General features: G+C 39.3%; 1 protein-coding gene across 1 annotated transcript; it reads right to left on the bottom strand.

Annotated features, from left to right (window-relative positions):
* Positions 1-10,338: 10,338 nt before the first annotated feature.
* On the bottom strand, positions 10,339-11,342 carry LOC148566672 (uncharacterized). Its single transcript, XM_088483892.1, has 3 exons — positions 11,274-11,342; positions 10,747-10,838; positions 10,339-10,546 (listed from the first exon to the last, which is right to left on the bottom strand). The coding sequence occupies exons 1-3, from the start codon at positions 11,340-11,342 to the stop codon at positions 10,339-10,341; spliced, it is 369 nt and encodes a 122-aa protein (XP_088340018.1).
* Between the last annotated feature and the right edge of the window lie 1,498 nt (positions 11,343-12,840).

Here is a 12,840-nt window from a genome sequence, read left to right as displayed (position 1 = left end):
GTCTTCCTGCCAACCTCTGGACGTCTTTGATACAGCCTGGGCTCTTTATTTGTAGTATTGCTTGGCATTTTTTGGGATTGGCTTCTACTTTCCTTTGAGTGATCATGAATCCCAGGAATTTCCCGGCCTCCATGGCAAAGGCACATTTGAGCGGGTTGAGCCTCATGCCGTTTTGTTGGAGGGACGTGAACACATTCCTCAAGTCGCCCAGGAGATCATCTGGTCAGGTGGTCTTCGCGAGGATGTCGTCTACATAGACTTCCAACGTCTTGCCTATGAGATCGCTGAATATCTTGTTCATCAGTCTCTGATATGTGGCCCCTGCATTTTTCAAGCCAAAGAGCATAATCTTGTAGCAGTAGATTCCTTTCGGTGTTATGAATGCTGTCTTGTCCTCGTCAGGCCAGTGTATCGGTATCTGATTGTAGCCGGAGTAGGCGTCCATAAAGCTAAGATACCGGTATCCTACCGCTGCATCAACAAGCGCGTCAATGTTGGGAAGGGGGTAGCAGTCCTTGGGGCATACTTTGTTAAGATCAGAGTAGTCTACACACATTCTCCATCTCCCATTGTGCTTTTTTACCAGAACTACATTCGACAACCAGGTCGAGTAGTCTAGTTCTCGAATAAAACCTGCTTTTAGGAGGCTGGCCGTTTGCTTGGCCACCTCCTCTGCTCTTTCTTGTGATATCTTCCTTCTCCTCTGAGCCACTGGTCGGGCTTCAGGCTTGACGGCCAGGTGGTGTGACATGAGATGAGGGTCTATGCTCAACATATCGGTTGGCGTCCAGGCGAACAAGTCGCCATTGGCCCTGATCATTTCTACCAAAGGTTCTTTCAATTCGTGCGGGAGATTTCTATTCACGAATGTGAACTTTTCCTCCGTGTCCCCGACCCTGAACTTCTCTAGGTCCCCCTCTGGTTCTGGTATGGGGTTGTCATCTACCCGGGCATCCAGGTCGGCGAGGAACACCCCCGATGCTTCTTTGGACTTTTTCCTCAAGGAGAGGCTAGCATTATCGCAAGTGACCGCCGTTTCCAACTCTCCTTTTATGGACCCCACAGTTCCGTTGTCTGTGACAAACTTCATCACTAGCAGCTTTGTGTTGATTATTGCTCCGACATTTTTGATGGTCTTTCTCCCTAATATGATGTTATAGGCCGTGAAGTCTCGCAGAACTACGAACTCGGCCATAACCGATCTCCGTCCCTGTTCTCCTCCAATGGAGACCGACAGGGAGATTATCCCGTCTGGCTTGATGAAGTGATCGCCTAACCCTAAGAGACCGTGCTGGTGAGTCGTCAGGTCGGCATCCCGTAGTCCTAATGCATCGAAGACGTTGCGAAACATAATGTTCGAGTCTGCCCTTGTGTCTATAAGGATCCATTTGACGAGGCCGGTTCCCACCCTGGCCATGATGACCATGGGGGGGGGGGTTTCCAAGATCTCGTCGAACCATCGGTCTTCCTGGCCGAAAGAAATGGATGGGGCCCTTTTGGAGCTTTGTGAAGGAGAGGAGGAGATCGCCAGGACTTTGGCGTCTTTTCTGTGTGCGGATCTCGATCTTGGGGCCGTGTTTCTCGCAGTTACTACATTCACCATGGTAAGACCGTGGTCCTCGTCCCTTGGCTCTTGTCGCCACTTCGCCGTTCGGGTCTTGTCTTCTCCATCGTGGTCGTGACCTCGTCTCCTCGGTTCTCTGATGAGATGGGAGAATTCAGCTAGTTTCCCGTCCCTGATTGCTTGTTCTAGTGCGTCTTTCAGGTCGAAACAGTCCTGCATTTTGTGTCCGTAGCCCTTGTGGTAATCACAGTAAAGGCTCTTGTTCCCACCAGTTCGGTTCTTCAGCGGGCGGGGCTTTGACAAGATTCCCTTCTCAGCTATCTGTTGGTAAACCTCCATGATGGGGAGGGTGAGGGGAGTGTAATTGGTGAATTTTCCCACACGAGGAAACGACCTGGATGCCTTGCTTGGGCCGCCGTCTCTGGCGTGTTCCTTCTCTCTTTCTCTATTGTTGTGCTGCCTGGGTTGAGGGTAGGAGGGTTGCTATTTGTTGGCAGCAACAACTCGGCTGACTTCCTCGTCATTTATGTATTCACAGGCTACCGTTTGGATCTCATGCATCGTCTAGACCAGTCTTGTGGTGAGGTGCTTTATGAAGTCCTCATTAAGGAGTTCGTTCGTCAGGCAGAGACTAGCGACCGAGTCTGTTAACCCTTCGATTTCTAAACATTCGTCATTGAAACGATCTAAGTACTTCCTGGTCGTTTCGCCGGTTTTCTGAGTGACGCCGAGCAGATTGATCGGGTGTTTGGCTTTCGCAATTCTGGTGGTGAACTGTGCTAAGAAGGCACGACTGATATCTGAGAAGCCGGCCACGGATCCCTGCGGGAGGCTATTGAACCACCATATTGCAGGGCCTGCTAGGGTAACCGGGAAGGCGCGGTACCTTACTTCGTCTCCCACTCCCTTCAGGTTCATTATGGCCTCAAAGGCCGTGAGGTTCTCCTGCGGGTCTTGGGTCCTGTCGTACCTTATGTCCGTTGGTTTGTCAAAGTACTTTGGCAACCGGACCTCGAGGATGGAACGATGGAATGGGGTGGCGCCCATGATGACGGGTTGTCATGTTCCCCTTGGCCTCTCTTCTTCGTTTTCGCGGTCTCACCTCATGATGCATGCCCGTTTACCTCGGGCGTAAATGATTGTGTCGTTTCGTCTCCTAGGGCGTTCCTGGTCCTCCCGGCTACTTCCCGATTCCAATCTCGAGACGGGAGTATGTTGAGAGCGACTACTTCGGTGGGAGGTTCTCCCTCAACTTTCGGGGGACTGGGAGTAGTCGGGGTCGGAAGTCTCTTGGTGATGCTCCTGACCTGCTAATTGGCGTTCTAGGTTCTACACCCTATGGCACAGTTCTTGCATTATCCTAGCACTGTCGGTACCCGTTCCCCTGAAGGGGCGTCTTTCACGGGCTCTTGATTGTGGCTCGGTTCGTCGTGGAGGGATCTTAACCGCTCGCGGGGGGAGGTAACGGAGGCTGCCCCCTCGAGGCCCGCCGCGCGGCCGTGGTCCCCTGGACCTGGCACGATTTCCATTCAGGCGTCCCCACAGACGGCGCCAATGTTCAGTATCTCAGGTACCAGATGGTTCAGGAGTGGTTCTCGGTTGATTCGGTGGGGTGTAACCTGAGGTCAGGTGGCGAAGGAAAAGTTAGTGGACCGACATCCCGAGCTCTCGATGTGAAGGGGGGTGTCACCTGCAAAGACACTCCGACGCACAAGTCAGTAGAGTGTGCAGGCGAGAAAGGGGTAGAATGGTGTATGTACGTACCTTGGGGGAGGGGGAGGTCCTTCCCCATTTATACCGTGTTAGAGGTGGGGCCATCAAGGACAGGCCCACCTTCCTCGAAGCTTCCTCCCACAGCTACAGTGGAGAGCCGTCAAGGACGCGTGTCCGGGTCGCTGAGTGAACTGTACGTGCCCGACCGTTTGGGTCGGGTCATCAGTAGGTCAGGTTGACCCGTGAATGGCCTTGGCCAGGCCGCAACAGAAACCATAATCCAAACAAACAAGGAAATAATAGTAGATATCATAGTATATTCTTTTTATTCTAAGAGTATCTGTTCCTTGCATAAGGCATTTGCATTCACTATCTCATCGGATGCTTATTGTAAAAAAATTTCTTTTCCTCTCTCTTTCATGTATTTTGAAATAAGTTGAAAGTGGTTGAAGTATGTTGTTCCAGTGTTTTTCCTTTATTTACTGCTTTCCTATGTATTTTTTAATATTAGTATATATTAGCATAATGCTTTTGTTCCAAATATATATGTTATGAGCTATCTGGGCCATATAAAGCTTGCTTCAAATCTCTGATTGGTGTGTGTTCTCAGCATTAACTGTTGTTGTATGCTTTTCTGCATGAGCTGCTAGGTCTACATGAACACTATCACACCAGGGGGAAGAGAAAGCGTGGTTGACATCTTGGAACTGGTATCTTGTATTTTCCTTGTTCCTGCTTTTACTAGCATTAAGTTCACATTTTTGTGTGTATTTCTATCGTTTTATGCTTCTGCATTCTGTTGCATATGATCATTTTTCAATGTCATCCTCCATTCTATTGTAGAAAGAGTCTCCATCTTCCAGTCAATTCTGTGTCAGGCTTTCAGCAACCCATGCCATTTCAAATAACATGGTATGCATTGTTTTGTCTGTAGATACAGAAAAAGCATACATTAAGTATTCGTCTAATCCCTTTGCAAAACATAAAACAAGAACTATATATGTGCATAGATATATCTCATTAATTTCTGATTCTATTATGAAGAGCATTGAAATTTTGTTATTATAATGCTGGAAAAATTGCTGAAGCTTTTTCGTGTTATGTATCATGTGTCTAACTATCAGTTGGATCAATCCAATAACTTATCATCCTCACTAGTTGAGTGTGCCAATATCAATTCTGTATGGGTATCGTTAATTGTTGAAGAATGCTCAAAGCTGGGTTTGACGGTGAGGTGATCTAATAAATTATTATAATTCTTCTCTCCATTAATAGATCCAAGCTTGTGATTTTTTTTTCTTTTTCTAGTATTTTTGTACTGTGTAGCACCTAGATCTCGGTCTTCCCCTCTTGTTGTTGCTGCTTCAAGTCACAAGTTAATCACTTCTTTTACTTACAGCAGATCGACCTCCAGAGCTGCTAGATTGTGGAGCTAACCAGGCAATTGATCAGGTTAATAACTTCAGATGTTCTCAAAGTCTCAGGGTATACATTGTTTGTTATTTAATTAATTTGTGGTCAAACAATGCCAAATCGAGAGGCAAGGTGTGGAGGGCAGCCCAGGAGGCAAAGATACATATATAGTTGTTTATTTATTTATGTGATAAAAGAGTAGAAATAGAATTATATAGGAAGCTAAAACTACTAGTGGATAAGTTTGCACCAAAACAACAACAAAGGTAAAGGATTGCTGTAATTCAAGAAATCTTTGCCAATTATCATTTTCTATTACTGAAATTCAAGAACGTCTGTGTCTTGTTTTTCTTGGTTACTCATGGTACACATTGAACTTTAGAATCAGGTGAACCATTTTGGTGTTTATGTGAGATATTTCTTTAATCTTCCTGCACCAACAAATCAAATTCCTATGAATATAGTATTTACTACTCTTAATTCTGCCCTTTGTCCTAAGTACTAGGTAGTAGTTTATGATAAATCCAATTTTCTAAATTAATTACTGTTCTCTATATATGCAGTCTCTTGTAAAAATGGTACCCACTAGCAATGGCCAAAGAATTTGCTAGCGTAAATGCATAATGGAAATGATATGACATTTGAAATATCGGCTGGCCTTGTTTTAATCACTCTGTCTTTGTATTTATGTAAAAATTTCAATGAAATTTTGTTAATTAACTTAGTATTATTGTTTTTGTTCTTGATACTTTGTAAAAACCAAACATGATGTTTGGTTCTATTGCTAATATCAAATATTGGTTATTTTGAAACACTATAAATGTTTGGATACAAGTTAGATAAAAATTCGATGAAAATTTGTATTCATTAAATTTATATTTATTTTGTATGAAAATAAATTTATTTTTCGATAAAAAAATCTAAAAAAAATTGTTTTACCTTATTGACGAATTTACAGATGAATTTTTTGCCTATATTCAGAATTTGGAATGCTTTCCAAGGCTCCAATTATCGATAGAAAATCTGTCGAAAAATTTGACGCTACTTACCAATGAAAAATCTGTCGAAAAATCAGACGGTTTAAGCAAAATTGAAGTGACGATTACCGAGGGAAAATCTGTCGATAAAAGGAAAAAAATCTATTTGTAAATTATCGACAGAAAATTTGTCGGAAAATCTGATGGTTTTTAGCAAAAGGAGGGGACCATTATCGAGGAAAAATCTATCGGTAATGAAAAAAATCTATCAGTAAATTATCGACAGAAAAAATCCGTCGGTAACCAAAAATTCATCCCCTTAGTCTTGATTGCCCCTCGATTCCAGCCTATTGAAGCAACCTCAAAGAATGCGTAACTTCTTTCCTTAAACTATCCAGGTTTTCTCTCCCAGTCCGCATAACTTTCCTATCGGCTTTGCTCAGTCAAAATCTCAACTTGAATTTGCTTAGTTTTTCTCCGTTATCTTGGCTTTCGATTTGGGACCTACGACGCTTAAGCTTCTAAAGAATAATCTTTCCTATAACCTGTCAAACGCTAAGTTATATGCACCACTACTTCAACTTTTGTGATACATCATAGTAACTTTAAGGTGAATTAAAGGTTCAAAGGTTCGCTTATGTGTGCTTTGTACAATAGTTTACGTGTCTACTTTCGACATTTGGCACACTAAGTCTTTTCTTATACATTTAAATTTCATTCTTGTTTTTCATTGATCTCTTCTTGATTGCCTTGCTCAACAAGCTTTGATATTCTTAGTAGCTTCTCATCCTCTTACTGCGCTCTCCGAATTCCCAGCCTTACAATTGTTTAACATTTGCAGTTGATCCAGTCTGACACTTCCATCCACTTTCTCATCTTCCAACCTAATATTCCGAACTTACTTAACGATTCATTCTCCTTAATTGTCCTCCAAACAATACTCAGAAACTTTCTGCTCAGACATCCACCAGTAGATCATAATATTGCATCAGCACGTCTCTAAAACCCTTTGGTAATGTATTGTAGTAAGTCTTAAACGGTTCGTGAGGTTCAGGTAATTGCGAGTACTGGCATTGTAGTTAATTCCTTTCTTTCAATGTTCGAAAGCTTCATTCGCATTCAAGCATCCATACAAATGGTGTATCCTTACTATTCAATCTGTGGAAATTAAACTTCACAACTCCCCATGATCCTTCACACTCTCAAGCTTCATCTTCTGTGTTCACCAATCGTGTTCTAAGGAACTAACACTCCGAGGGTTATATCTAAGAATTGTGCGCGATACAAAATCAAGCTCAAGTTGATTTCTGAAAATATTTTAAGTTCAAAGGATGAACGAACAACCCAAACAGTGTTTGTAAGAAATCGGAAGGATGTCTTGTGTTCTGATTAAATAAAGTTGTAGAAAATTTTAATAAATACACAGGATAAGAATTAAGATGTATCTCATGGAGAGAAGCTAAATCAAACACTTTGATTAGAAAGAAGCAAGGCATATTGAATTAAGTAAGTCTCTGTCGATTTTTGAAGAAACACAAGTTTACAGAGAAAAGCAATTTGACTGCTAGTTTTCAAAGATTCAAGAATTGCTTGGTTGTATCAAAACAAAATTAGGCTCGCCTTGGAGAGTACAAAGTTCATGCACGATTACGTGCGAGTAAGAAATAGAATTGGGGAGAAAATTAAATCTTTTGCAAACAAAGAATCCGAGACAAAACCTCGAGCAAGTTATAATGGAAAAAGAATCGATCGGGTCACGAAGGTCCATGGATATTGCCAATTCCTTTATCTTTCATACCTCTCCCATTCCTCTATCTTTCATACTTGTTAGTTTTTTTTTTTTTTTTTTTGACAATTAGTAGTGTCAAAAAAGTTGGGTGAGGTGAAGTTGAGATTATAGAAGGTATTGTAAATTTGGGGGTATATAATAATGGTGAGATCATACCAAACACATACGAAGGAGTGATTTTTGTTTGTGAATGCCAATTTTAATTTTGTTTGCTATTCCATGCACCATGAGTTTTGTAGAGTTGCAAAATGGTCTTTGTAAGAATATACAAGGTCACATTTCGAAGAGGGTATTTTATACAGAAATCATGTACAAGTATTTTGTGGGCTAATATAGTTTCAAATAATGTCCATCACTGACGACACATGTATGCAGCAGATGTTCTATATTTATCAGCAAATCCGATTTCACGTGCCGACAATAGAGTTGTACGTTGAGTTTGAACAGCATATGAGGCTGCACGCAATTGGCAAGGAGGTGAATATGGATGAGCTTGGAGATAAAGATTGGGAAGAAGACAATAATGACAGTGAAGAGGAATTTGAAGCCAACTACGAAGTCAATGAAAAAAACAATGACGGAGACGAGGCAGGCATTCCAGTGGTGCAAAATAAAGCAGATGCACTTGTCAACCATCATCCCTTTGATGTTCCATCTTTTATGTAAACTCTGGATCTCGCAACCATACATACTCCGGAATTTCCTGAGTATGCGAATATGGGTATGTTATGTTCATTAATAAAGGTTACCATTACAATTTCTTTATTTAGGCTTGACCGACTAACGGTGGTTCATATTTTATAAGTGAAAGCAATGTTGCGGCGAGAGATGGTGAATTTAGTGTCGGAATCAAATTTAGTTCTAGAAAGGCAATGATCTCTGATGAATCCACATTTTATGATATTTATTTGCTCTATTTGCGTGGATTTCATCAACTTTTCTTGCACGTATCCATTGAAATAGCATAGTTTTGTAATTCTCCCTAGATTTGTGCTTAATTGTGAAAACATGTTTTTTAGGCATTAAAATAGCTAAATTTAATTCACTTTAATTCCATGTGGTGCCTTGATGTATTTGTTAAGTGATTTCAGGTTTCCAAGGCAAGTATGGGATAGAAGAAGTGAAGAGAAAAGCATGCAAAGTGAAAAATTCATGAAGAAATGAGCATTTGGAGAATTGAAGGCCACGCGCACGCGTCACTCACACGTACGCGTGAGAAGAGATTTGCAAGCCACACGCACGCATCACCCACGCGTACGCGTGGGAGAGAAATTAGCCAGCGACACGCACGCGTCGTCCACGCGCACGCGTGACGAGCCTCACGTGACCTCATTAATGCAAATCGATGGGGCGAATTCTAGGCCACCAGAACCCAGTCCAACTCATTTCTAAATCTATTTGAAGCCAAGATGAAGAGGAATGAAGGGGGGAGCAATTAGGGTTAGCTTAGCATCATGTAGTTAGATTTTCTAGAGAGAGAAGCTCCCCCTTCTCTCTAGAATTAGGGTTTCTAGTTTAGTTTCCTTATAATTTCTCTTATTAATTTCTGTCTCCATTTACTTTTCCTTATCATTTACTATTATTGCATCTTTGTTCTTTCCTTCTATTTGTTATTTCATTTCTTTTGTTCTTTTATGTTTATGACACTTTGTTACTTCTAATTTACAATTAATGCAATTTATATTTTATGTTTCTTTGCCATTTAATTCAGTTGTTATTATGATTTTCTTACTTTTAGTAGTTGTAGATTTTATTATTTCTTGCTATTTTACCATGCTTTCTTTTCATACCCACTAAATGTTTGATAAAATGCTTGGTTGGGTTTTTGCCTAGTTTTTCACACTCTTGGTTGAGAAATTGGGTGTTTGGGTGAAATTGAGTTGTGAATGTCCATTCCACATTGTGTGAGGATTGTTAGTTGATTTGGATTCCCCTAACTCTAAGCCTCCCAATAATAGAATTGGCTAGGACTTGGGGATTGAGATCAACTATGCCCTTTTGACTAATTCTCGATGTAGGATTGACTAATTGGGATTAATTCCACACAGTTGCCATGTTTGTGGTCCATAACTAGGATAGGAATCCTTAATTCCCCAATTCTCACCAAGAGCCCCTTTTGTCATTTAATTTTCATTTTCATTGCTTTTAATTGCTTTCCATTTAATTACTTGCATGCATCTTTATTTTATTGTCTATTTACTTTCTTGCTATTTACATTACTTGCCAATTGCTATCATCCAAACCCCTATTTCTCCATAGCCAATAATAGATCATTTCATTGCAACTCCTAGAGAAGAATGACCCGAGGTTTAATTACCCTCGGTTAATTTGTATTAGAAATATTAAATTTGATTGAGAGGATCCATTGTCGGTTTGGACTATACTTGCAACGGAATTTAATTTGTGAATTTCAAATTGGCATAATTCTCTCATTATCAATCCCTGCAATCAAAAGCTACACTATTTCTAGAGGAGTTGGAGATGCACCTTGCTAAGCGTCTGGAGTTCTGCAGTGAAGTAGATTTTTGGGGCTTTATTTTGATGTATAGTTTATATATATGATCATATGTATAGAACTCTCCTGATAACTTGTTTTATTTTGCACCTCTTAGTGGTTTATAGAGAATCAGGATTTATTTAATATATATATATATATATATATATATATATATATATATGTATTTTGGGTTTTGGGTTATGTATATATGTATGTAAATATTCTTCGGCTAGCCTTAGCTTTGCAGGCTGAGTTAGGTGCTTGTTATTTTGTACTCTTGACTCTCTGTTCTTACCTTCTGTATGTATATGTTTATGAACTATAGCTTTCTTTGTACGTAAGTTATGTTATTTTTTATCGTTTCACTTTTAATTTTGCAATTTTTTTACCTATTCTTCAAAGCTCCTCGTAATATCACACCACCTTTGTTTTCACGACTTAAGCGTAAAGTTCTGTGTGGTAGAGTGTTACAAACAGCAGAGCCAATGCCAAAGAGACCACAACTTCCATTCACATACAACGATTTCAAGGTTGGATTGTCAACATTCTTTGATAGGTATCTAAGAGGATACACTACGGACAACTCCGGTTGACTGCAAAACCAATTCAATGCCTTAGGACTTGGAGGCACAGCCATCCACATAGCAATAATTTAGGAGTGCATCATTTCAGTCAAAGAAACAATATTGGCCACTTGTTTCTCATCATGAAGTGCAATTCCAGAAGGGTAGTAAGAAAGTTATGTGTGAAGAAGCTACACTGAACAAAGGATTATATGTAAGAAAATCATTACCAGATCTTAATGATGTTGAGCTTGTCTAGTTTCCTTCTGTTGATTTTCGCGTGCATTGTAGCAGCCATCCACATTGATCCACATGTTGGTTCCTTTAGGCATTATTAAACCATCATTTTGAATGTGAAGATGAACTTCGTTCATCACTACAACTACAACAAGCTCAATTAGCATCAACAGCAACAAGAAGATAGAAACTGCGAAGAAAAATTGATAAACCTAAAATTAGCACAAAAAAATTGAGCATAAATTTGAATAGCTTTGATCGAGAAAAATTAGCACCTTGCTATCTTTACTGTACTCAATGAGTATTTGTTTTCATACTGAAGCCAAGATAGAGGAAGAGAAGGGAAGGGAGCTTTAGAGCATGTGAATACATAGTTAAACATACAAACGACAACAGAGTTCACTAGGTATCTTTCAACATTAACATAAAGTGATTCCAAGTATCTACCCAGATTGGGATGATAGCTTAAGAAATTGAATAACAAATAATTAGTAGAAACAATGGTGCTGCAGTGACTTACATCAGGAATGTCAAAATTATCTTCAGTCGCATCACATACATCTAGTGACAATTTTCGAAGCAATGGCATCTATCACTTATGATAGAAGATTCAGTGCAGATAATTTTCTTTTAACCTTACATCTAAAAGGGGAGGAAAAAAATAAACAGAACAATGATATAAAAAAAGTGCAACCTCCGAAGCAACTTTAAAAATGAAGCTTCTCTGTAGCCTAAGACCCTGCATATGAATAGTCAAATCATAATCAATGACAATTTTTAATACATGATTCAGAAATTTAGAGGGTGCCAGAGCACACATGCTAACTTCATTTTTTAGAATGGTAATGGGTAAAATAAATTCATTTTGGATGACAAAGCTTCAGGGATAATCTATTGTCAAAGATGGAAAAGTAAAATCAAGAACATAAAATTCCTCAAAGCATAAAAATGATAGCTATTTGTTCATTGTAATTGCGAGCAATCCATGTTTCAGAAGGAAGTTCCCACATAATCACAGGGATTAAGTGGAAAATTAATAAAACAAGTAGCGCATTCGAATAAGGGAAAAGAAAGCGCGAATCTCAGAAAGAGATAGAGAAATGAAAGACGTACGGTTTGAAAATCTCGAGAGGCGAACCGGGAAGGTAGAAAGAGTTAACGCGAGAGAAGGTGTAGAGGACGAGGACGGAGACGATGAAGACGGTGGCAGAGAAATGCACGTTAGGGTTCAAAAGGCAACGACGCGAGCAACACATAGAAGACTCGGGAAGGGGTGTGACAGCGGTGCAAGGCTGAGAGGCACCGTAGATATAGCATTTGGAAGGGGATGGGGGTGGAGGCGCAGGGAAGAAATATGCGAAATGAGGAGGAGCTCGTAAGGCCAAATCTTTATTTTAACATTTTCGACGGAATATTTTAGATTACAGACAATCTGTAATAATTTAATAAAATACAATATTTTTATTCATTTAAATACATATGAATTTTCTGTCAGTAATTATTTTCTACAAAAAAAATAATTTTTCCGACAGAATTATCGACAGATTCTCTTGTCAGTTAGTAATTTATGCTAATTCATTTTCTTTTGTTTTCGACAAAAATTTCTTTGCAAAATCTGTCTGTATTTCTGTGGGATAAAATCTATCAGAAAGTTTTGTCTGTAATAAATAATTTTCTACTAGTGTCTATTCAATAATTACATTAAATTTTTTATGTACATTTAAATAACAGAGGAGATGGATTGTCTATTTAAATAACACGTTTTCTAACTATCCACTATTAATCCTAATGTTCTAATCGACAAAAATTTTAAATTTTTCATGTACTCTCTTCAGTATTAATTTTTAAATTCAAATTATATATATTTCAAATTCTGTTTGTTGTATAGGAGTACATAAAAGTTTGAAATATAATTTAAATATAATTATATTTCAAATTATGTTTATTGGGAAGTATATAAAAATTTGAAATATATTTAAATTTTGTTTGTTGTATGGGAATATATTTAAATTATATTTTAAATTTTTATTTGCTCTTATGCAACAAACTAAATTTGAAATCTATAACAATATATAATGGCAATACAT

Source organism: Arachis ipaensis, chromosome B4, assembly GCF_059453495.1.
Source record: "Arachis ipaensis isolate K30076 ecotype BB chromosome B4, ASM5945349v1, whole genome shotgun sequence".
Lineage (NCBI taxonomy): Eukaryota > Viridiplantae > Streptophyta > Magnoliopsida > Fabales > Fabaceae > Arachis > Arachis ipaensis.
The sequence above is the reverse complement of the archived record's forward strand: the minus strand, read 5'-3'. Positions and strand labels throughout refer to the sequence as shown.